Here is a 25,439-nt window from a genome sequence, read left to right as displayed (position 1 = left end):
AAAGGTTTTCTGTGTTCAGTCTCTCTGTTGTCTGTCTCTCTCATATACCAGGAAAAAAGTAGCACTTCAGTGTTCTATAGTAATGGCCCCAAATGCTACATCTTGCACGAATGCTTTGGTACAGTTACAGATAGCTGCAGAATACTGTCATTTTTTTGAAAATAGGGAATGGTGTGAGTTAAGGAGAGATTTTTCTCTGTCATAAGGGCCATGGTCCAGATTTCTAGCTGACATACAAATAACTGAATATCGGTCCCTTTTCTGTTTAGCGTGCAAAACTTCTATAGATTGTGTAATTCTCTAAAGTAATATTTAAACTGTGTGCGAGGAATTAGCTGAAAAATCTTATCTAGAAGTATAGGAAGTGCATGAACAATTCCAGTGCATCACTCTTATATTGTACCTTCCATATCTTTTACTGAGACAATTTCTGCACTTCACCCTCCAGTTCTCCTGCACCTCCGGAATGATAAGTCTATGAGATTTATGTTGTGATCAATATTCAGTTAAATAAATGCCATTTATAGAGCCTTACTTGGAGAAAATGGATTTTTCCTAAGCAGTGCTATATCCTCTTGCCTTTGTAAAACACGGAAAAAGTCAGAAAAACCACTGACTAGGAGTCTGTACCTTGTGAAATAAATCAACTGTCTATAGAAAGTGCTGCTGAGACAGCGGCTTTGAAAGTTTTCAGAAAGCAATACAAAGAGTGGAAGTGAACTGAACCTTGAGTGCCCTTCTTTAAAAGAACATTTTATAGAAATCTGTGACCGTAAGCGACCATCCAAAAGATACAGACAAATGGGTAGCCAGAAGCAATGGTTCACTGTTTGTCTATTCTTCACATGTCTCACTGAAGAGGTTTATTTCCTTATTACAGACTTTTTGAGAAAACTGAAGCAAAAAACAAATCTCCAAGGTGAGGATATATATAGCGGCTGCATATTTTATTTTTTTTTGTTGAGAATTTAGAGAAATAATTTATATCGCAATACAAAAGAAAGAGAAAGAAATATATCAAACTAATGCACAGAAATTAGATCTATTTTTTCAAATGCATATTTTCAATTTTTTAAGCAATAAACGTTTGCTTAATTGGTAGATTATTTCTTGTCTTTCAGTGATATGGCAACTTGAACACACATTAATGTAAACGAGGGGAATCAGAATTATCCTCTCTGTACCATGAATTATATCATCATCTAGTTCATATATTTTGACAGGATAGTGCACTTTCCTTCTGATGGAATTCAACATGCTTTACAAGAACATCCACGCAGCCACAAAGAAATGCAGCCACCACTGGGATGAAGGTGCACAAGTACCTCAGACAGGGAAGGTAGCAACACAAGATGCTAGCTGGTAGAGATTGGGGGGGGGGGGGGAAATCAAAACAAATTTTTAATGAAAGTTTTTGCAAATGTTTCATTTTTTTTCATCAAAAGATTTAATGGCAATTTCAATTGTCAGATCAGTAGAGGTCCAAAGACTTTTCCTTCCACTTCTATATTTTGAGGGTCTCCTTCATCCATATACCAATCCTATGCACATATCCTATGACTGTAAAGGCTGCCCCTTCCCTCAAAAATTATAACACCATTCTATAATCACCTTCCATAAGGGAAGGATGTGCTATGTAATACTGCTGCTACTATTACTCCTACTACTTGGGTAAGGGAACTCTAGGGAAAAACCATGATGCAGCAGGAAGTGGTGCTGGCTACTCAGGAAGTAGCAATCCTTGCTTTGTGTGAGTATTGAACCAATGATTCAGCATGTGGTTAGGAGTGGACTCAGGGACCTTAGGCTGCTGGATTTCTTTTGGATGAGACAACAAAGAAGTGCTTACTATCTGTGGCAATCAAAGATCCCAGGGACACCTCAGAAGACTCAGGGGGTAAACACTGATTTCCTGATCAAGTAATAATTTGGATACATTCTTTCTACCTAAAATTCCCTCATCAACTTCATGCTATGGAATTTTCCTTCACTTTCTGTCCTAAACTGTTGACTAGCAGCTCTATGAGCTGTTAACAAGTGGGTGCACATTATTCTAGGGGGGTTGCATTTCCAAAGTAGGTGAAATGTTCCCTGTATAGATGACATTTGTGAAGAATTTTACTATCTTTTAGGATGAAAGGATCTAGAAATTTAATCTTAAATATTAAAATATTTCTTACATCAATAAAAGTCACTTTTTAGTTCACAATTTACCCTGCGATAGTGGTGTGATTCCCAGTCTACTGTGATTGCTAATTAAACTGTGCAAATTGAAGGAGGTTGAAAGGGAAAGTGAATATTGCTGAGAAGTTATTTGTTCCCAGTGTATATGATTTAACAGATCCCAGGTCATGTAATTTCCCATTATTCATTTTCCCCAAACTGTCTCTCTCTTTGTCTCTCCCAGAAGATTATTTTAAACTCGCTTCAGTATTTCTTAAGCTGACCTCACACTTTAACTCAGTGAATTTGGATATTATTTCCAAAGAGTGAATGAGTATTTGGACTTAGATGACAAAGGCTAAAAAATATACTAGATCTTTTCTTTTATACTGTTTTTTTTGTACATCTTAACGTAAAAACACCAAAAAGCTTGGAGCAAAATGAAACACGTGCAAACAGAGATTCCTGTCATAATTGAATGAGGCAAAATGACCAAAAAGATCACAGTGTTACACTCTGAAGACAGTACTGAGTTAGGATTCAAGTCAAAAACATACTCCAGACTGACCTCTTATTACAGGGAGAGATGGAGAAGAGAAAGGGCAATAACAAATACTAGAAGAACCATAAAAGCATGTTCTAAATCTGTGAGGATTTACACAGCTAGGATGAAATCATCATGCGGTGGGAAACCCAAAATGTTGTGGGAACTGGTAGATTGATGTGGGGGTAGAGTGAAAAGGTGAACAACCATGGAGGTAACAGAGGGTCCTGTGGCACCTTTAAGACTAACAGAAGTATTGGGAGCATAAGCTTTCGTGGGTAAGAACCTCATGAAGAAGTGAGGTTCTTACCCATGAAAGTTTATGCTCCCAATACTTCTGTTAGTCTTAAAGGTGCCATAGGACCCTCTGTTGCTTTTTACAGATTCAGACTAACACGGCTACCCCTCTGATACTTGACAACCATGGAGGTAGACTCTCTACCCTTTGTTTGACAAGGAAGTTTATGGGTGTGTGTAGCCAATGGATCTCCAAATTGTGTGAATTCATTGGCTACTAATCCCATGTGGGGTTGCGGGCTATTAGTAATGGCTGCAATCAATTGTATAGCTGCCCCTTGCCTGACATCCAGGTTGTGGAGGCAAGAGAGAGAAAATGGATTATTAGTTATTATTAATCATTATTATGATTATTAATTTGTATTGTGGCAGCACCTATGGGCCCCAGTTGCGATAAATTACAGCATGGTTTTACGAAGGGCAGATCGTGCCAAACGAATCTGATCTCCTTCTTTGAGAAAGTAACGGACTTATTAGATAAGGGAAATGCGGTGGACCTAATATACCTGGATTTCAGTAAAGCGTTTGATACAGTACCCCATGAGGAATTATTGGTTAAAATGAAAAACATGGGGATCGATATGAAAATCCAGAGGTGGATAAGGAATTGGTTAATGGGGAGAATGCAGCGGGTCGTATTAAAGGGTGAATTGTCGGGTTGGAGGGAGGTTACTAGTGGAGTGCCTCAAGGTTCGGTTTTGGGACCCATCTTATTTAATCTATTTATAACTGACCTCGGGACCGATTGCAAGAGTGGGCTGATAAAGTTTGCGGATGATACGAAGGTGGGAGGAGTTGCAAACTCGGAGGAGGATAGGGATATTCTGCAGGGAGACTTGAATGAGCTTGTGAATTGGAGTATCAGAAATAGGATGAAATTTAATAGTAAAAAGTGTAAGGTGATGCACTTGGGGATGAATAATAACAATTTTAGTTACAAGATGGGGACGTATTGGTTAGAAGTAACGGAAGAGGAGAAGGACCTAGGGGTCCTTGTGGACCGCAGGATGACTATGAGTCGACAATGTGACGTGGCGGTGAAAAAAGCCAATGCGGTCTTGGGATGTATTAGGCGAGGTATATCTAGTAGGGATAGGGAGGTCCTGCTTCCGTTGTATAAGGCGCTGGTGAGACCTCATTTGGAGTACTGTGTGCAGTTCTGGTCTCCAATGTTTAAAAAAGATGAACTCAAACTGGAACGGGTGCAGAGAAGGGCGACTAAGATGATCAGAGGAATGGAAAACCTGTCGTATGAAAAGAGATTAGAGGAGCTTGGGTTGTTTAGTCTGACAAAGCGAAGGCTGAGGGGGGATATGATTGCTATCTTTAAATATATCAGAGGGGTTAATACAAGGGAGGGAGAGGAATTATTCCAGCTTAGTACTAATGTGGACACGAGAACGAATGGATACAAACTGGCCGGGGGGAAGTTTAGGCTTGAAATTAGACGAAGGTTTCTGACCGTCAGAGGGGTGAAATATTGGAACGGCCTTCCGAGGGAAACGGTGGGGGCGACGGACCTGTCTGGTTTTAAGATTAAGTTGGATAAGTTTATGGAGGGAATGGTTTAATGATAAAACATAGTAGCCAAGGAAAACCAAGCAATGGTACATGAATAACATAATGGCCAACAAGGGTCAGGCTAGAGACTCTTGCCTATATGCTCGGGGTATTACTGATCGCCATATTTGGGGTCGGGAAGGAATTTTCCTCCAGGGTAGATTGGCTGAGCCTCTGGAGGTTTTTCGCCTTCCTCCGCAGCATGGGGCAGGGATCACTAGCAGGAGGGTCTCAGCCAATTGAAGTCACTAAAACACAGGATTGGGGACTTCAACGGTAGAGTCCAGGGAAGGGTCTTGCAGCCTGCAGCATGCAGGGGGTCAGACCAGATGATCATAATGGTCCCTTCTGACCTTAAAGTCTATGAGTCTATGAGTCTATGGAGCAGGACCCCATTGTGCTAGATAGAATATAAACATAGAACAAAAGACAGAATCTGCCCCACAGAGTTTACAATCTCCATACTGGTCACTTTGGTCCACTAAGCAAAAGCTCATTTCCCGGTATGGTTGGTGCTGAAGACATGGACTTCAGCCGTAATTCCTGTTAGTATTAAAGGGAGTTAAATGCATTAATCTCCATGTGTAAAGGAGAGAACAGACCACAGACAACAGTGTCCCTGAATGTCCTAACAGAAGTTTCACGGGTGATCTAAGAACACAAGGAAATCTAACAGAAATGATTTTGAACTGGTAATAGGGTCTGTTCCACAACTATCAATGTCGTATACTATATAAAGCTCAGAAGTCAAAATCATGTGGAAATAACATGCAGTGCAGGAACCTTATTATGATTAAATATGCCACCGTTTTAATATTGCTCTCACAATTCATGTTGTTTTTACAGTGAGATTAGCTAGTCTGCAAAAGACATCTGTCAGTTGGAAGAAGTGCCAAAAATAAATGCATCTATTTACACAAAAAGGTACTTAGATCCCATGGTAACAGCCACATAATAACAACCTAAATATGATAACCAAACAAATCAGAATCCAGTTCTGAGCCCACAATTGGGCTGGAGTTGGAGATTATTATTTTAAATGATCTATTATTATTATTATTATTATAAGTGGTCTTGCAGTAGCACCTGGAAGTCCCAGCTCAGGATTCCATTGTGCTAAGCACTGTACAAACACAGAACAAAAAGACAGCTCCTGCCCCAAAATGCTTGCAAATACATAAAACAAACTTTTAGCACACCAAGAGCTCAGGTATGTTTTCAATATACAGCAACCACATTTACCATATCGTAAAATTTTATGGAATCTGCGGAAGCATTTCCAAAAGGATGAGATGTAAATGAAATTTCTAAATTCTAGCAGTACCAGTTAAATATTCCTTTATTTCCCTCTCAGTATTTTGGATGAATCTACAAAGATCATCAGCTACCGTTTGCACTAGATATAAGTATTTTTATCACTATTCTTTCCTCCGAATCAGTGTTAGAGTTTACATATGCTCCCGAAAAGCCAGTTCAGAAGGAATTAGTGTAATATCATAAGTTTCTCAAAAGCAAGCAATATTCTTCTCCAGGTAAGGAGGAGATCTTTTCTCTTTTAATGTGTCTAGAATTTCCCATCAAACTTTAGGGTCACATATTTCTCGTTTTTACTCATGTGTACACTAGGACTGTTTCCACATGTTTCATGGAAACAGAAAGTCACAAAAGAAAAAAACTTCTTTGAAGTCTAGATAGCATACATCACGTATCTGTGGGAATATCAGGGCCCAACATGCATGGCTCAAATTCATGCTACGGTCTGATTTTGACAGAGTGATAGTAAGATTGCCATGTACTGTACCTGAAATACCATACAACCCATTGCCAGAAAATGACTTCACCGTAAAACCCTGAGGATAGATGCACTAGACTTGTACCACTATTTTAGACCAAATTTCTTCCAGTTTTAATCTGATTTTAACTTAACACAAGATAGAATTTTGTAATAGAACAAGAAGAGGAAAATGTACAAACAGCTCAATGTGAACAAGTAGCATTAACAGAGAAAAAAAGCAACATCTGATCAGTCTATAAGCTATTGACACATGCTGCATGCTATAAAATTGTGAAGAGCAGCACATATTCTTCACTCACGACTCCCTCTTGCTTTGGCACCCACTCACTCATTTCTTTCCAGAGGAAACCTGAATCATGAGCTTATCAGAGTGATTCAGATATAATGAAAATTAATATTAAAATGTGTATTATATTTGTCAGGAGAGAATAACTGAATATTGTGTGGGGGCATTGCACTAGGAGGTGCAATCCAAATATTGTAACCTTGCCAAAGTCCTGGCATTTTGCATCCCCTCTGAAAACATTCACATAAAATCTTCACACCTAATTCAGGGAGTGTCAGTAGAATGAAAATGTATGAGGAGCAGACTAAAGTTGAAGGGCTGGTATTATATAAACCTCAGAATCACAGAATATATCTAGTCCATCTCCCTACCAGTGTAGCTTGTTCCCTTCAGGACATACGCTAGTATTTTATCTACTCCATTTATAAGTGTACCAAGCAATGGGGATGTCACTTTTTTTTTTGCATCTATTCAATCTGTCAGAAAACTTTCCCTGATATTCCATTTACATTTTCTCTCTCTTAATTTCCTCTCATTATTCCTTACTCCTCTACCTCCTTGGTGTTTACTGCCTTCCAATATTTGCAGACTGTTATGTCTCTTCCATAATCATTGCTTAGCCAAAAGGAACCTTAGGAGATTCATTGGTACTAGGACAACATGACAGAGGTATTTAGCTCTTTGTCTCTTTCCTCATAAGACAGTATTGCCAGTCTCCTAATCCTTTTTGTTATTCTTTTCTCAACTCCCTCCAGTTAGTCAATATCTCCCAGGTGATGAAGTCCCCAGATGTGAATGCAATAGTGGAGGTGCAGTTGCACTAGAGCTGTGTAGAGAGGGACCGTGACCTCCTTGGCCAAGTGATATGATGTCTCTATATATGATCAAAATTCCACTGTCCTTTTCCCCCCTTCAATATCACATCACTAAGTCTCTTCAAAATTTATATTCACAATCCCATTCATGCAGTTCAGATTTCTCTCTCCTGTTATTTGCCCCTGTGACAAATCTGGAAATGTTGGTAATATTTTTATGATTCCTCTGCACGCCTCAGTATTCCTCTGGGCTTTGCATTGCTATGCACTGAGCATACAGGGAAGGGATGAGGTGGTGACTCAGCAGCCTGGTTGGAAACCAGAATCATTAACAAGCTGAATAAAGTCTAAACCTTGAATGGAGGCGCTGAAGAGACAAATGGAAACCCCAGTGGCGACATACACCTACCGACAAATACCTAAGAGGAAGGAGATTTCTTTCTCCTTACCTGTGCAAGGAAGCTGAGCAAAGGCCTCCAGCATGAGAACAAAGGAGAAAGGTGTCAGGTGGCTGTGTTAAGAGCTGAGCTCACAGAGACACAGCACATACGCACGTGCGCACACTTGGAAAAAGGGACAGAGAGACAGGGCCAAAATTCTACAGCAGCTTGGCTGGGTAGAGCCCTGACATTGGCCAGGCTGAGCTCCATCTTAACCTTTGTTACTCCACGCTAACCTGAGGAATTTCAGATTCTGTATGCCAGCTGACTAATAAATTATCTTGTTTTGAAAAAGCTGCCTGCTGTTGCTGCAAATACTTACTGGGAGCATTGTGCCCTGAACGAGTAAAGGACAAGCCTCCCCGAGGAGTCTGGCTCTGTTGGACTTGCTGCTGGGAGCCACAAAGGTAGACAGGGTTCACTGGCACCTGAAGCTCCGTTTTGGAGCCTGTCCCTATGGAACTGCATGGGGCTTTGGAGCCTGGCATACTTAAGGGGTCACTCCCGAGGGACTGGTTACAAGCTAGGGCACAGAGCAGACCCATGGATCTGTGACAGCCACCAGCTTGCATTTTTCCACATTCTTGTTTTGTCATGGCCAGCACACTTCTCCAAGTTCTCTAGGCCACACTGTATTATTTCTGGGTCATTACTGTGTTCAGATCTCCTCCTCCTCATTACCATCAGCCATGAATTTCATGATTTTGCTGAAGATTAATGAAGATTCTGAAAAATACTTAGGTCTAACAAGAATCCATGTAGTAGTCAATTAGCCACATCCTCTCAACTGGATACATTGCCATTCATCATTACATTTTATTTAAGGTCCTTCAATTAATTTTCAGTCCATATGACTGTGCTTATGTCCAAGCCAATTAAAGGTAGTTGAGAGTAAACTTTTGAATGGTAATGTATCAAATATTTCACTAAAATGCAGATATTGTATATTTTTATAATTCTATAAAATAAGAGCAGTCAAGTTTGTTGGCAAGATATTTCTTCATGAAATCATATTACTTATTGTTCTTTATACCATAGCCCACTAGCACCTTATCCTGAGAGGTGTGCTAAGAACTCTCAACTACCATTAGTTTCAATGGGTGTTGCGGGCACTCAGCAACCGCACAGCATATGGCCCTCAGACCTGGCATCTGTGCTGTACTGCAGTTACTTTATGCCAAATTCCTGTGCAAAGTGGTCCTACAGCCAACACTGTCCTGGGAGGATCATCCAGTGTAATAGCTCCTACACCAATCCACCCCTGTTGCCAGCATAAGGGGCGTGGCTGCTGATAAGAAGGCATCTGCACAGCTTCTTAATGTTCTCCTGATTCCAGGCTGCCATATTGGTCTCTGAGGATCACTGATTGCTGGCATCACTTTGTTCAGCCTTCAGATTGCTCTAAATTATGCCAGGCAAGTGGTCTTGCTTGCAGCTGGCCTTGAATCAGAGGAGTTAAATGGCAACCTTTGTCCACTTCCCCACTTCCTCTAAACTCTATTATGTGTTCCTCAGCCTTGGCCGAGGATCTGTGTCTAGCTGTTTAGGGACTGTGTAGAAATGATGACAAATTTACCCACAGGAATCAGCAAATGTTTTTTTCTACAATTCTTCTAAAATGGAGTCCTTGGTGAGATCTACATCATGCACCCAACCTCCCGCCTGAAATGTATAAGCCAGAGTATGATCTTGCACTACAGACTTCAGCCCAGCCATAAGTGTGAACTGAAAGACAACATCTTCTGACTTACAGCAACACCCTACTAATGAATATCCTGATCCTGAAAAGACTCTTACATTTGCATGGGACTACAACAGGACTATACAACTCAGTTTCAATAGGACCATAATCCATGGGTACATCATTGCTTGGTTTGGATCCAAATTTCCATCCTCCAAAGAGAGAGCTTCTTCTATTGCATCTTATTTCTAACATTACACAGATTGTAATAGCTTTGGAGCCATAGCTGGTTCTTATGCATTTGAACAGAACCTAGTGCAGTGGGGCTCCAATATGAGTGAGGCCTCCGGATACAACTAATATTACTGTCACTAATATAGATTGTGAAGTTCATGTATTCTTTGAGAATATCAAGTGTATAATTTTCTGAGGAAGCTGAACAGACCATAATTAGATTGTTTTACAAATTTTGCTTCTAGCAAAATACAAAACTTCTAATACAAATTTCAGTAGGAAATACAATATAGCACTAAAATATCTATTCCCTCTGAAGCTATTTTATCTAATCTCCCATTGGCATTTGCTCTCCAAATACCAAGGGATAGAAAGAAACTCATATGTATGAATTACAGAACTAATCCGACCAATGAAAGAAAATGTAAAAATATCAAAGGTCATTGTGGTCACTCCCCATTTAACAGTTAAAAAATGATTGAATACTTAGACCATTATCAGGGTAATGCGTCTGTTTGCAGAAGCATTACCAGGCTGGCCTTCTCAGGAACATCCAAATGATCTTTCCACTATGTAAACCCTCATAGACAACACACTCGACACCAAATTTCTTTTAAGATGCATTTATTTTACAAGTTTTTTGTTTAATTCCTCATGATTACTAAATTCTTTGGTATTCTGAGTTAAGTCTCTATCATGTCCATCAATGGTGATTTTTTTTTAAACAAATCACTTAGCTTTTTGTATTTTTCAACTAAAACCGAAAAATATCTTGTGTGACATCAATCATAGAAAATTTAAATCTAGAACATGCTGAGTTGCTTTAAACTGCATCTGATATGGCTAGGTATGCCAGGTGTGCTAGAGCACAGAGGTGGGAGGCAAACATAATTCCTGACCAACAAGAGTATTGGAGGTTTTAATAGCTTGGATTGTTACTTAGCATTTCAGGGAGTCTTCATCTCCCAATGGAGAAAACCAATATCTCTGACACACACACACACACGATTACAAAGGAGGCAACTTCCCAAATTAAACAAGACGACATGGACTGTAGCAAAGTGACCTTTCTGTCTTGTTGTCTTGCCAATGAGATAATTCCCCTTAAGTCCTTTTTAAATTACCAGAATAATACGACATACAAGAATTTGGAAAGGAGGTTGGGGAAGGACGAGATGTTTATCATATTCTCCAAAATAAATAAAGGACATGATCTGACTCTACATAAAACACTTATGCTAACCTACACTTTTAAACGCTCCTTTCTTTTCTCTTCAACATCAACAAAAGTTAAAAAAAAATTGTTTTTAAACTCACAACTTGCTACTACTCCTACTGACAATACCCTGGTTAAGTGGCTGTGTATGTGATCCTGTCACCCTGGAGGATGCAAGAATTCCCTGCAGCAATGTTTGAATGATTCTTACTCAGTCTGACATACGGTATATGCGTATTTTATGTCTAAAATATGCTGGGCACTTCTTCATGACTGTCACATTCTTCAGATCAGTAAACATGTGGACACATTTTATAGATTTGCTTTTAAACTGCTTTTCAATAAATCATCAACTAAACTTTAGGCCACAAAACAAACCAACATGATCTTCATGATTTTCTGCCCCTTAATGCCTCAATTAAAATAAAAAAGGTAATTATTTACTACAGTAATTAAGAACTTTGTGTAACCAAGTGGATGAGAAAAATTCTCTGATAAAATAAGACATGACCTTAAGCTTTTCTCAAAAATCAAACTGCCACATTTTCATATTAAAAAAAAAGATTGGTTCACTTCCCTGTTTTGTCTCGGACTAGAAGTCCTGAAAAATCATAAGAAATGCTTGGACCCTGAATTTTAAAAAACGTGCACATGTGAAATGATGGAATGGAAAAATGGCTGCTGTTCTGGATTGAGATGGGTGTTCACACCGAGTACAAGCTCTGTTAAAGCTACTCAAATAGATCACTTGTGTATTCTTTCCTGGTGATGGACTTATCCTGGCTCCTAAAATTGGTGACTATTAGAAACCTAGACACCAATGAAGCCTTGATTCCAATTTACACAGAAGGAAGTAAAGATGCAGGAAATGCAGTACAGTTAGGGTGACCAGACAGCAAATGTAAAAAATCAGGACGGTGGTGGGGGGTAATAGGAGCCTATATGAGAAAAAGACCCCAAAAAATCAGGACTGTTCCTATAAAATCGGAACATCTGGTCACCCTAAGCACAGTACATGCAGCCAAGGGGCAGAAGCTACAAAGGTGGCTTTAAGTCACCTGTATACCCTTGGGATTTTGGATTGCTCCAGGGACCAATATTGCCTCTGATATAAATCAGAGCAACACTAAGTGTACTTTAATTTATAGTAGCCTCCTGAGGTCTGCCTATAGGCCAATCCACTGTTTGGAGCCATGTAGGCTCTCCAGTGTGTGCGCAGTTTGGAATATCCCCCTCCTGGTCCTTTCCCCTCACCTGCCCCCTGAGACAGGGCTTGCAAAGGGAGTTGCGTAGGGCTGCTTATGGCAGCCTGCCCTACACTGTGCCTCAGTGCCTGGTGGCACAGATATAGTGCAGGAGTCCTGTGCAGAGGCTAGGGAGGAAATAAAAATCTCTCTGTGTTTGTATTTACAGTTCAGAACCGAACTTATTTTTGTAGAAAAATGTTGAAATTAAACTTTTTTTTTTTAAAGAAAAAGTTGTGAAAACACTTGACCAGCTCTACATATTTTATTGCAGAGGTCCTCAAAATGCATTTGTAGGTCACTTGTGGTCTATGCAGCACTTGCTGATGATCTGTGGATGGCTGGCTGATCATATGGTGATGGCTCACCTCATTGTTTCCCTTATTATCAGACAGTTACAAATATATTAAATATTCCCTTAATATTAATTGTTCACTGTGTGCAGTTACCATCAGGGCTGGCGCAACCCATTAGGCGACCTAGGCGGTCGCCTAGGGCACTACAATTTGGGGGGCGGTGACCGCGGCGGAATTTCGGCGGCGGGACCTTCTGCCAAATGGGCAGCAGAAAAGCTGGCGGTGCTCCTGGTTACCATAGTTGTCATAACAGTGGTATGAGACTATTGGTGTGCAGGGAAGGTGGGCCACAAGGAAATCTCTCCATGAAGATGTGGACATTCAATGTAAAAGTTTGTGAACCAATATTTTATTAAAAATTTTTCTAAGTAGTTTTGCCACATAGAAGTCTTGTCAAAGTCTGTACAGTCAGAGCTAGGTCAATGTAAACCTATATCTTGACTTTAGTAAAGCTTTTGATACTGTCTTGCATGACCTTGCATGACCATAAACAAATTAGGGAAATACAATCTAGATGGAGTTACTATAAGGTGGGGGCAAAACTGGTTGGAAAATTGTTCTCAGAGAGTAGTTATCAGTGGTTCAGAGTCATGCTGGAAGGACATAATGAGTGGGGTCCTGCAGGGATCAGTTCTGGGTCCGTTTCTGTTCAATATCTTCATCAATGATTTAGATAATGATTTAGAGAGTACACTTAAACAGTTTGCGGATGATACCAAGCTGGGAGGCGTTGCAAGTGCTTTGGAGGATAGGATTAAAATTCAAAATGTTCTGGGCAAACTGGAGAAATGATCTAAGTAAATAGGATGAAATTCAATAAGGATAAATGCAAAGTACTCCACTTAGGAAGGAACAATCAGTTGCACACATACAAAATGGGAAATGACTGCCTTGGAAGGAGTAATGCAGAAAGGGATTTGGGGGTCATAGTGGATCACAAGCTAAATATGAGTCAACAGTGTAACACTGTTGCAAAAAAAGCGAACATCATTTTGGGATGTATTAGCAGAAGTGTTGTAAGCAAGACACGAGAAGTAATTCTTCCACTCTACTCTGCGCTGATTAGGTCTCAGCTGGAGTATTATGTCCAGTTCTGGATGCCACATTTCAGGAAGAATATGGCCAAACTGGAGAGAGTCCAGAGAAGAGCGACATAAATGATGAAAGGTCTAGAAAACATGACCTATGAGGGAAGATTGAAAAAATTGGGTTTGTTTAGTCTGGAAAAGAGAAGACTGAGGGGGGACATGATAGTTTTCAAGTACATAAAAGGTTGTTACAAGGAGGGGGGGAGAAAAATTGTTTTCTTAACCTCTGGAGGATAGGACAAGAAGCAATGGGCTTAAATTACGGCAAGGGAGGTTTAGGTTGGGCATTAGGAAAAACTTCCTAACTGTCGGGGTGATTAAGCACTGGAAAATTGCCTAGGGAGGTTGTGGAATCTCCATCATTGGAGATTTTTAAGAGCAGGTTAGACAAAACCTGTCAGGAATGGTCTAGATAATACTTAGTCCTGCCATGAGTGCAGGGATAACCTCTCAAGGTCCCTTCCAATCCTATAATTCTATTTTAGTGACCCTTTTCAGGTTAATTCCATTTCAAATGAAATGTGTCGAGCTGTAGCAAGCAGCTCATCCTATACATTGATGAAATACTCCTAGGACTTAAAGTTTGAAGCCCCCTGAGTTGAGTCATCTGTGCATTAAGGATTATTTCCTAACTAGGTGTCTGATTTTTCCCTACTTTCCCTCTTCATGTTTGTGTTGAAGATGACACATGGGAAGATTCTGAGTATCTTATTGTGATTAAAAACAAACAAACAAAACCCCTTAAAACCATTTGGTTTTATAGAATAGTGACAACAAAACATTAACAATATCAAGCACACAACGTCTTGAATTAGAAGCTAACATTCCTGTTAGTCTTAAAGCCAAAATACTATTCATCTACAGAATCTGCTTTAAGTGTAAATCTACTTGAGTCATGGAAAGACGAAGATGTTAAAAGAAATCATTACACTTCTCCCAGGGTATCTTCTAATCCCTTTGCAAGAAGCAAGGTATGAAGATGTAATCACATCACAAGCGTTTGGCTGGCCCCAGTATCTGTCCATGAAGGAACTGTCATAATAACAATCCAATCAGTCACAAAAGCCCTTTAACTGAAAACTATCTATGAAGGGGCACCTAGGTGGAGGTGGGGGCTGGGGAGAGAGAAAGGGAGTGAGGGCCTTTTTAAAAATAAAATAAAGAATGTAAGAACCTTTTCTCAAACTGAAGCAGTTCCCTTTTGGATCTTCCATTCAGTCCTATTGCTTTTGGTTAAATGATTTTGATGATCTGAGATTCCTTTTGGGACCACTTAGGACAACGTGTACAAATCACTTCTGAAACAATGACTGTTTCATGGTTAATTATCCTATTTAAACTGGCTGCAGGATTCATTGTGTAGGAGGCAAGAACTCAAGTCATAGCTTTTCTTCGATTCTCTTTATCATCTTCCTGCTCGGTGACTTCAATTCCTCAGCATCTGCTCTGACAAAAAGAAGATTCTCAAAGAACCTCTGGAGGTTCACAGACAATTGCAGATTTCTTATAATGCATTTGACTCACAACAAATAACTAAATAAAACTAACTCACAGGTGGATGTGGTGACAAATCAAAACACATTTGTTACTGAGGTTTTCTTTTGATGGGTACGTGACTTTTGATGCTTTAGTTAGTTCTGGCACCAAAGGAGATTACCTCATCTATAATTCAAAGGCTGATTTGCACATTATTTGAGGACAGTAAATAACTGATAGGTACACTACACTGTCAGACAAAAATATTATTCTTTGAAGAGTTCTTTTCCCTTTTAGATGATGCATTAGTTTAAGAAGTAATTTTTGGTATGGTGCATTGAAAAGAATCATTTATTCAGTCAATATTCCTTGCAATGGAATGGTTAGAGTGAGTACTAAAATTATACACTTTTACTGGTTAATTTCTTCAGCTAGTTTTGGTTAGTCTTCACTATTCTTTTAATGTGTATATTAGGATTGTAATTCACATCTGATTTGTTGACCATTTCCCATTGCTACTTTCCCATCCCCAACAAGAGAAAAGCCTAGTACATGTCACTATTTAACAACAATCTGAACTAAATTATATTTGATTTAACAAATGGTATTAGACTTCCTTTAAAAAAATTTGAGGGAGGTGAAGTTTACTCAAAAGAGAATTTTTAAAAGGGATGTGTGTCTCTGTTAAATACAACCACCACCATTTCAGCACCTCTCTAACCGAATACATTGGAGCTGTGTGCTCCATGAGATACATACAGCATGAAATGGACAAAATGAGGTTGTGGGAACTGGTGTTGAGTACCTGCATGTAGTAGAAATGTGTACTGAACTACATTTTAAAAGACTGTGGCAGATTTAGAGGAAACACAGAAGACAAAAGAGCAAAATTATTCTTTGTTATCTTCTATATATAAGGACAAATATATATACACACTATGGTCAGTAAACATTTTGCAAAAAATAAAAATAAAAATGTTGTGTCAGGGCAATCCTTAGTCCTGACATCTAAAGGTTAAAAATGCTGAGAAAATGTCATATTCTGCTTCAGCACAGTGGAGAGTAGGAACACTTTTTCTAAAGATATTTTATCCTTACTGTGGTTTACGCCTCCACTTTGTCTAATTACTTACAACATGCAATTTTCTCCAGGAGAAACAGCAACTAGAGAAAAGAATGCACTGAATGAATAGAGAATAAATGACTTTAGTTATAACACCCCTCTATTCAGGTATGAAAATTAAAGTTCTTGTATTCTCAGGGCCGGTCTATTGCAAACAAAAATATACTGCACTTCATGAACAAGTGCACTTTGATTAAGTGTTCAGTGCTATTTCATGTTAAGTCCTAAAGCTACAAGGAATCCAATTACATTTGTGCAGTAAGGATATTTAATTATTATACAAACAATATGGCTTTATTTCCTTAAGTAATGTCTAAAAATATAATTTATTCTTTCCATTTTTACGGAGACCTCTTTATACTTCAAATTAAATACATGCTGGTAGTAAGTTACACAGAACTTGGTCTTACCCTAAATCTCATCAAGTACCATAGTATGCTCCAATATGCTAATTTAATTAAAATGTACATAATTATATTGACAGAGATGGCCACCCAGGGAGCTGAAGTGTGAGGGCTGTACCCACTTTCATTGTCTTGTAATGAAAATATTTCCCAATAACTACCCATCTGACATTACACAGTTTCATTCTACAACCTCCAGAGTTTAATCAAAGTAACTGCAATCTACCACATTCTTGCAGAATGAATCCAGAGGAACAGACTTGGAAATCAGGTAAGAAAGATCATATAAGGCCTTAGAAATTGATGTGTATGCTCTGATGTGACCTCTCTAGCAACAATCCCACTGTTAACTTCAGCAGAACAAAGAGCGAATCAATTTGAGAAAACTATATTTAAATAATTTTCTGGCTTGATAATATTATTTATATTATAGACGAATCATAACAGTTTATAAAGACAGAAAAAAATAAACTATACCAAGCTCTGCAATATAAAGGTTCGTTATTTTCATTGAGGGCTTTTGGTAACACAATGCACAACAACATGGAATCAAAGTTCAAGTAGTGTGTAGATTTCAAAAGGCCTTATGAGACTACAACTATCTATTGTAGTGTATTTTCTTATATAAACAAAAAAAAAATCCTTTTGTTCTTCCAAACCCCCCCCCCCAAAATCTGGGTACTTTGGAATATGTTTTGTGGTAATATCACAACTGACTTTTTCTCTGTAGGGCCAAATTCTGCCCCTGGCTTATATCCTGTGCCACCCAACTGCCTTCAGAACATAATTAGATTTTTAAATGTGTGTCATGCTCTGTAATAATACTTTGCTTCATTTGTGATAGCACATGGCTGTATTGAGTTAAATTCTCTGCAACCCAGTTCACTGCACTGGGAGTTTGCACATGTATAAATGAGGGAAGGATTTAGCCTGACATGCATTGTATAGAATACACACAAATTTAATGTCCAAAAAAAATCTATTGTTCATTTCTTATCTGAACATGTAAAATATTTGTATGTTATTTGGACAGGTGAAAGTTCAGTCTGATTTGGGTATTTCCTTTCCAAATAGACTGTATTAGAAGAAGAGCAATGTTCTAAAAGTAGACACTGTTGACAGTTAATGACCATTGTACACTACCAACAATGCTCTTAGAAGGTTTGCTGCCTTTGAGCTACAAAGCAAGAGAGATCTGCAAGAAGAAATGTGCCAGTACTGGACACTGGTTTATCCTTTATTGGCATCTCCAGTTCATTTCAAATGTCTTTCATATTTACTACTATAGGATTAAATTCAGTCTCCTTCCATCAGCAAATAGGTAGCCAAACGAGGCTCTCTAGCCCACTTCCCAAAACCCCAAGAAGTTCACTCTGCAGGTCCTCTGTAACTCTGACTTCTGGCTCTGATCCTAGTGGCAGGGATATGGTATTTTCATATTAGAATGTATCCCCCCTATTAACAGCCACCTATGCACTGTTTTGATGAGATTACTCTTGCTTGTGGTGAAAGTAACCTACATAAGTGCTGGCTAACTTCCCCCAGATCAGCCATCTCAGCAGGGCACTATAGGACCAAGACCCTTTAATGACCTGTTGAACCAGCTGGCACCGCTCACATCCAAATCTCACTTAGTTCAAGTTCTGTGCAAGTCAAAGGCCTTCCCCTGTTTTGGACAACACAGAATTATGGACAAACATAGGAACATAAGACATAGGACTGGAAGACACCTCCTGGGTTGAGTCCAGTTCCCTGCTATCACAGGCAAACCCGTCATATAATCTCACTTATTAGACAAGCCATTGCTGTAAAACAAATTTATCATTAGGAATCTGACATAAGGAGTTGTGAAAAGATGACAAATGAGCACCACTTTACCACCTTCTGAAACAACATTGAGGGATTCTCTGATGGAATCTTGAAGATCTTTTATTTTCTACCCACCGCTACTTTCCATGCATCAAGCCCAAGGTCCCAGTAATGGCTATCTTTCTGGCTGGTGTTTAATAACCCAGGGAAGTCATTGTTGAATGATGAAAGGCACACACCCTCCATCTCCCTGGCTATGGATTCTACTGCCACCACACTACCTCCAGAGAGCAAGAAACTGGGGCTCATGGAGCCCTGGTTCTTCTGCATGGCTGCAGAGACAGGTACCTTGGAATTATCTGACCAGCTCGGAGGCTGCAATAAAATGATGGGCATGATTACAGAGTAAATATTCTAGCATACAACATGAAAAATGCAACAGTTAGATGAATGATGTCCCACGAAATTCCTCATTCATTTATTTGTACTACTCTAAGGCATGTGCTAGTATAACCATCCTACAGAAGCAAAGGATATAAGAATCTGTTACAATGCAACTTACCCACCACCAGTGCCTCCATTTTTGCCAAAATGAGTGCGAGGTTCACTTGAAGCCAGCTTAAGCAGTTCATTCCATTCCCGTTCCCACTCTTCTTCTGTATAAACTAAACCCGACTAGGGGAGAGAAGAGTATATTTCAGAATATGATGTTAAAAATATCACAGTATCAGATAGTAGACATCATGTCCCACTAACATATGTTGTGTTTCATTTATAGTGCTATTTGAATAAGACATGCAATTGCCCTGGGTTATTACAGTATCACTTTTTCAAATCAAACAGCACCAATTTATCAAAACAGATCAAAGACGGCTACTACATTTTGGATAAAATTTTCAACTGGAGGCTCTCAATTTGCTTCTGCAAAAGTGCCCTATGCAATTGTTTAACTGGGTAGCTGGGCATCCAGTCATCTCACATACATGTGAAATTCCTTCCATTTTGGTTCTCAGGTTCCAGTGCCATTGAGGATCTTTGATCTTATTACTGACGCAATGACTATTCACTGTCACTCATAGTGGAAATTCATAGTAATTCATGATGACAATGAATGCTCACTGGGCCAATGAAAGACTGAGCAGGTGAGAGTAACTCTATAGCTTGGTGGATAAGGAATTCAGCTAGCGTATAGGAAATCCAAGTTCAAGTCCTCATGCCAATGACTACTTAATAATTGATACAACATAGAACAGCTTTAACAGGAGAGACTGCGAAAGCCACATACCAAAATCTCTCATAGTGAAGGGGGCACTAACCTGTAATATAGGATACTTAAGTTCAAATTCTTTCTCCATATCAAACAAAGGAGGTGGGGGAGGGGGAGTTGACTCCTGGGTCTCCCACATCCCAGGAGAGTACCAAAACCAATTTCTTTCCTCCACCAACATTTTGTGAATTTAGTCCTCCTTTGCTTTTATCAAAATGCCAGAAATTTTTTGTCAGGTCAAAATGAAATGTTTTGTTTCAGCATTACTAATATTTTTTTTCAGTTTGGTCAAAACTATTTCATGAACTTGACACAAATTTGCAAATAGTTTTGGGTCGACCGACATGGTGACTAAATTATTGAATTTTTTTCCCCTTGCTCTACATTGCAGACCTTCCTTGATATGCCGGGGACAGCAGTACTTGTGACACCTTCTCTCCCACTCCCCTGGAGATTGGAGGGAGAGATTTCCACAGGCACAAAGGGCAGGTAGGCACCTCAGTCCATTGTGTTTTCAGGTAGACTAGAGAATGCCTAGCCAATGACAGCTCAACTGTCTCGCACTGACAGGGTCAGGAAGGGCTTATTAGTGCTGTAATTCAGTTCTGCTGCTCTCATTAGTGCTGCTGCCAACAGCAAGCAGGGAAAATACATATATGAATAGCACAACTACCAGCCAAAGCTATTTGGTCATGTTCAGTTAGCTGTGTATGCTGGAGTACTTGGAAAATTATTGATTTAATTCATCTGCACTATGTCTTGCCATTGATGGAAGCATAAATTCTCACACTGAGAGAAAAGAAGAATGAACCTCAGAACAGCACATCACAGCTTTGAATACAACAGCAGCTAAGCTATCCAAAGGTGCTGTTAATCAAGAAAACTCTAGAAATTTGAGTATTTTCTTTCAACAGCCTAACTAGAACTGGTGCTGGTGAGATCCAGTTCTGCTTCCCTCTGCTTTCCAGATAGCGAAGCAATGCCAGCAGCTCCCCAATGAGCTGGTATAAAAGAAGAATTCTGTATCCCCTTACCACAGGCAGAATGACTTTTTGTTTAAATGAAAGGGCTTTTCTATTTAAAAATTTTGGGTGTGTGTAGATAAAGGCAAGAACTAAGTCCTAAAACCAATTACCTTTGTGTTCAACAATTGGCTGCCTGCAAAGCAAATGGCCACATGATTTCACATTTGTAATGACTTTGCTGGAGGAATTGATGAACCCCCTCACTGTGATCAGGTGAGCAGAGGCATGCACAAAAGGGCAAACCCTGCTCCTGCACACAGCCTGGGAGACTAAGTTGGGTGCTGCTGGAAAGGTTTGAGCACTGGGTGTGAAATGGCTCCATGGGAACTTTGGAAGGGAATAAAAGCGGAGCTGCTCAACAGCAACCACTGCATCAGAGACTGCAGTAGCCCCTATGGTTTCTGTGCTTCTGCTGTATAGGTATGAATGCAAAACAGCTGGTGGCTCTGCATAGTTGCAGAAAACAAAGGCCCTACTCCTTCCTTGGCAAACTCCACTGCTGATCACTCCTACCCTCTGCAATAGTGGAGCCCATGTGAGGTCTCCAGATATCTGGCCCCATTGCTAGAGGATCTGCAGCAGGCCTGTCCTCCATATCAATGGGGGAAGGCTTTGCCCTCAAACACAGCTTTTTCCAGCACATATTTGGATATGAAATTTTTTGGGGAAAAAAGTGAGGTGTCTAATTTCACTGGTCTACAATTTTTGAGAAGTCGTCTGCTTCAGAGATAAAATGTGCTATTTATTATGTATTTTGATGTGCTGAATTCAAATATGACAATTAAAACAACTGATTGGCTACTAAAAAAAGAACAGGAGTACTTGTGGCACCTTAGAGACTCACAAATTTATTAGAGCAAAAGCTTTCGTGGGCTACAGCCCACTTCTTCGGATGGCTGTAGCCCACGAAAGCTTATGCTGTAATAAATTTGTTAGTCTCTAAGGTGCCACAAGTACTCCTGTTCTTTTTGCGGATACAGACTAACATGGCTGCTATTCTGAAACCTGATTGGCTACTGTTTCTAAGATATTTAAGTTTTTACATTTTATGTCTATGAGGGCTGCCATCACACCATTGATGTTGTTGTAGGCTACAAGATCACCTTCCATGAAGAAGAATGGGACAAGATCCTTTTGATGGTCACGGAACATGGAAACCCGAACAGCACCTGCCAGGAGATTCCACTGCTGTAGTCTGGAGCTCAACAGCTCTGCCTTACTCTTGGGTAATTCCAAATCCCTGACAATGTCATTCAGTTCACCTTGTGTTATGAGGTGTGGTTCAGAGGAGGAGGATGGGAGAAAATGTGGGTCCTGTGACATTCATGGTTCAGGACCAGAAGTTTCATCCTCTTCCTCTTCCTTGTCTGACTCAAGTGAGAATGATTCTAGTGCATCAGGAACCGGCAGTCCTTCTCTATGGGGTACTGGGCGTATAGCTGATGGAATGTTTGGATAATGCAGAGTCCACTTTTTCTTCTTTGACACACCTTTTCCAACTGGAGGCACCATGCAGAAGTAACAATTGCTGGTATGATCTGTTGGCTCTCTCCAAATCATTGGCACTGCAAAAGGCAGAGATTTCCTTTTCCAGTTCAACCACTGGTGAAGATTTGTTGCACAAGTGTTGCAGCATATGTGTGGGGCCCACCTCTTGTTCTGATCTCCAATTTTGCAGCCAAAATAAAGGTGATAGGCTTTCTTAACCAGAGTGGTTATACTGCGCTTTTGTGATGCAAAAGTCACTTCACCACAAACATAGCAGAAGTTATCTGCACTGTTCACACAAGTACGAGGCATCTCTGCTCACTTTGGCTAAACAGAAATGTGTCCCTTTGCAAAATCAAACACTGACAAATAAGAGAGCACGGCACTGTATGATTTCTAGAGCTGATATAGGGCAATTTGTTCAGCAGAGTGATGTAAGCTTCGTTATGATTGCATCATCCAGGACTTCTAGGAATAACATGATGCAATTCAGATCATGTATGACGCAATACCAGCTTCAGATTGCATCATTCATTGTTTTGCCTAAAAAGCAAGTACTGTCCAAACCCAGTCATAGATTTATTCATAGATCCAGTCAAAGATGTATTTTAGTCATTTCTGGTTTAAATTGAGATCCCTTCCCTTTATAACTCACTTATCCTCCGCCATTCCCAAGTCAAGGGTCGTATATACTGACCCAATAGCATATCTTGAAAACTAGAGCCAATCAACAATTTTAAGCATCATTTTCGTTCTCAGTGACCCAGAATTAGTAAAGTGTGACTACATTTATTTCAGAAGCATTTTGGCTGTAGAGCAGTGTTTTAGGCTACTTGAGGATTACAGTTAAAAATACATATTTCAAAATCTGGGTCAATTTTCTCAGCATAGAGGTTTGGTCCTTAACTGACATTTTCTTTTCCTTTGTGACTTAATCTACAGTCTTCATTTTTTTGTAATGTAATTTTCAGTAGATAATTAGGGCTGTCAATTAATCAGTTAATGAATGCGATTAACGCAAAACAAATTAACTAGATTACAAAAATCATCACAATTAATCGCAGTTTTAATTGCACTGTTAAACAATAATATAATACCAATTTAAATTTATTATAAATATTTTTGGATGTTGAAATTTTCAAATATATTGATATCAATTACAACACAGAATACAAAATGTATAGTGCTCACTTTATATTATTATTTTTGATTACAAATATTTGCAACGTAAAAAAGAAACAAAAGAACTAGTATTTTTCAATTTATCTCTTATATGTCCACTCAGTCCTATTTTTTGTTCAGCTAATAATAAGACAAACAAGTTTGTTTACATTTACGGGAGATAATGCTGCCTGCTTCTTATTTACGTTACCTGAAAGTGAGAACAGGCGTTTGCATGGCACTGTTGTAGCTGGTGTTGCAAAGTATTTATGTGCCAGATGCGCTAAACATTCGTATGTCCCTTCATTCTTCAATTTGTAGGCTCTAAAGTTTTACATTGTTTTGTTTTTGAGTGCAGTTATGTAAAAAAACAAACTTTTTTTTTAAATCTTATAATTGTGATTATTTTTAATCATTTAACATCTCTATAAATAATATATTTAAATTTGGAGCCCCAAATATTTAGGTGGCCCCAAACCAGCCGTAGATTTTGTAGGTGTAAAGCTATGCATATGTAACTTTGTGGGTGTAAACATTCATCTGCTTTTGCATGCCTGATTTTCATGCAGAAATATTTGTCTACATGTGCAAAATAGATGCACAAGGAATTCAGTAAGACCAAAAGCTTTTTCATAGAACCTCAGAGGTAGGAATAAAAACGTTGCCCTAAATGATATCAGTTACACAATGGTTTAAACTCTCTAGGCCACACAGACCTCTTTATTCTGTTGTGTCTGTTGCCATCTCCATCTTCTCTTCAATGCTTCCCTTTCAGCTCCACTTCTCATCATGGTGTAGAGTGCTTTCCGTAACACAAGATCCCTGTCATGAAATCCCCACATCCCTAGAGCGCAAAAATGCACCGAGTAACAGAGATGTTATGAAATAGAAACAATCAGTTGCATGAAACATAAATAACATTGCTAAAAAAAAAAAAAAAAGCAGTGCACATTATAAATCTTACTAGCTAATGATTCCTATTCATTACTTTCAAGCTTTCCTAATGAAAACTGTCAGCATAAATAGGCTAATGAAGAATAATGCTGAATTCTAGCAAAGTTTAAAGTCTGGTTAAGAATTGACTATGGCTTTGAGTTGTCTGGTAATTTTGTTTTTGCATGACTTCAACGTTGCTATAAGGAAATGAACATTCAATGTACAGGTCTTCATTTTAGATCCAGAGTTAACTGAATGTGCAGGCATCAGAGTGCTAAGGATAACAACAGGCACTTGTGGCTATCTCAAGCACAGACACCCACAGGCTTGCACTGTCATGCAGCAGAGATGATACATGTCCATTGGTATCTAAGTCCCTGTAAAGAGACAGGCACTCATGACTGTTGGAAGCCTAAAAATACAAGCAGCCACAGGCTTCCAAACTCTTAAGATAACAAAAATATATGTCTTCATGTAAGTGAGAATAGTAACCTATAATAAAAGAGAATCAGAGATCTCACCATGACAAGCACCCGTAGGCAGCCATGTTTAATTTATTATGCTGCCAGCCATTGGCATTAAATATTTTTGTTCCAAAGTGTGCAAGTCAAAATGCCCTGACCAATTGCTGTAAATAATTTACAATCCCTTGTAGCTGAGATGAATTGGATAAACAACACTATTTATAAAAGATAGTTTGAGAGTATTCAAATCTGTTTTCTTGTTATTTCTTACTTTATGTTTCAAAAACAAAATGATGCAAAATGATTACAAAATAACCATGCTTTTAAGAGAAAGGTCACTTTTTGGAGTCTTACTGGTGCAATATTTCAGCACAAAAGTAATTATTAGGAAATAAACAGCATATTACACTTCCAAGTATGTAGTCGCCGGGCTTTCTTTTGGTGCCCTTTGTACAAAACTTTGCAGTTGTACAAAATATTGCTTTAAATCAATTGTAAATACATAGGAAAGAGTGTAATTTACCTTAATCTCTCTCACCCATACAATTATCCTTCCCAAAGACTGGA

At 39.1% G+C, this 25,439-nt stretch overlaps 1 protein-coding gene across 4 annotated transcripts in view; it reads right to left on the bottom strand.

The window, feature by feature from the left end:
- OTUD7A (OTU deubiquitinase 7A) overlaps nucleotides 1-25,439 on the bottom strand; it is a 129,942-nt gene that overhangs the window by 33,692 nt on the left and 70,811 nt on the right. For all 4 annotated transcript variants that reach the window (XM_034783108.1, XM_034783106.1, XM_034783107.1 and 1 more), the window contains 2 exons: nucleotides 24,189-24,316; nucleotides 19,094-19,206 (listed from right to left, as the gene is read on the bottom strand). In XM_034783108.1, the coding sequence (XP_034638999.1) occupies nucleotides 19,094-19,206; nucleotides 24,189-24,316 (241 nt within the window). The remainder of the gene's footprint in view (nucleotides 1-19,093; nucleotides 19,207-24,188; nucleotides 24,317-25,439) is intronic.

This window comes from Trachemys scripta, chromosome 10, assembly GCF_013100865.1.
Source record: "Trachemys scripta elegans isolate TJP31775 chromosome 10, CAS_Tse_1.0, whole genome shotgun sequence".
In the NCBI taxonomy this organism is placed as follows: domain Eukaryota; kingdom Metazoa; phylum Chordata; order Testudines; family Emydidae; genus Trachemys; species Trachemys scripta.
This window is presented reverse-complemented; position numbering and strand designations above follow the sequence as displayed.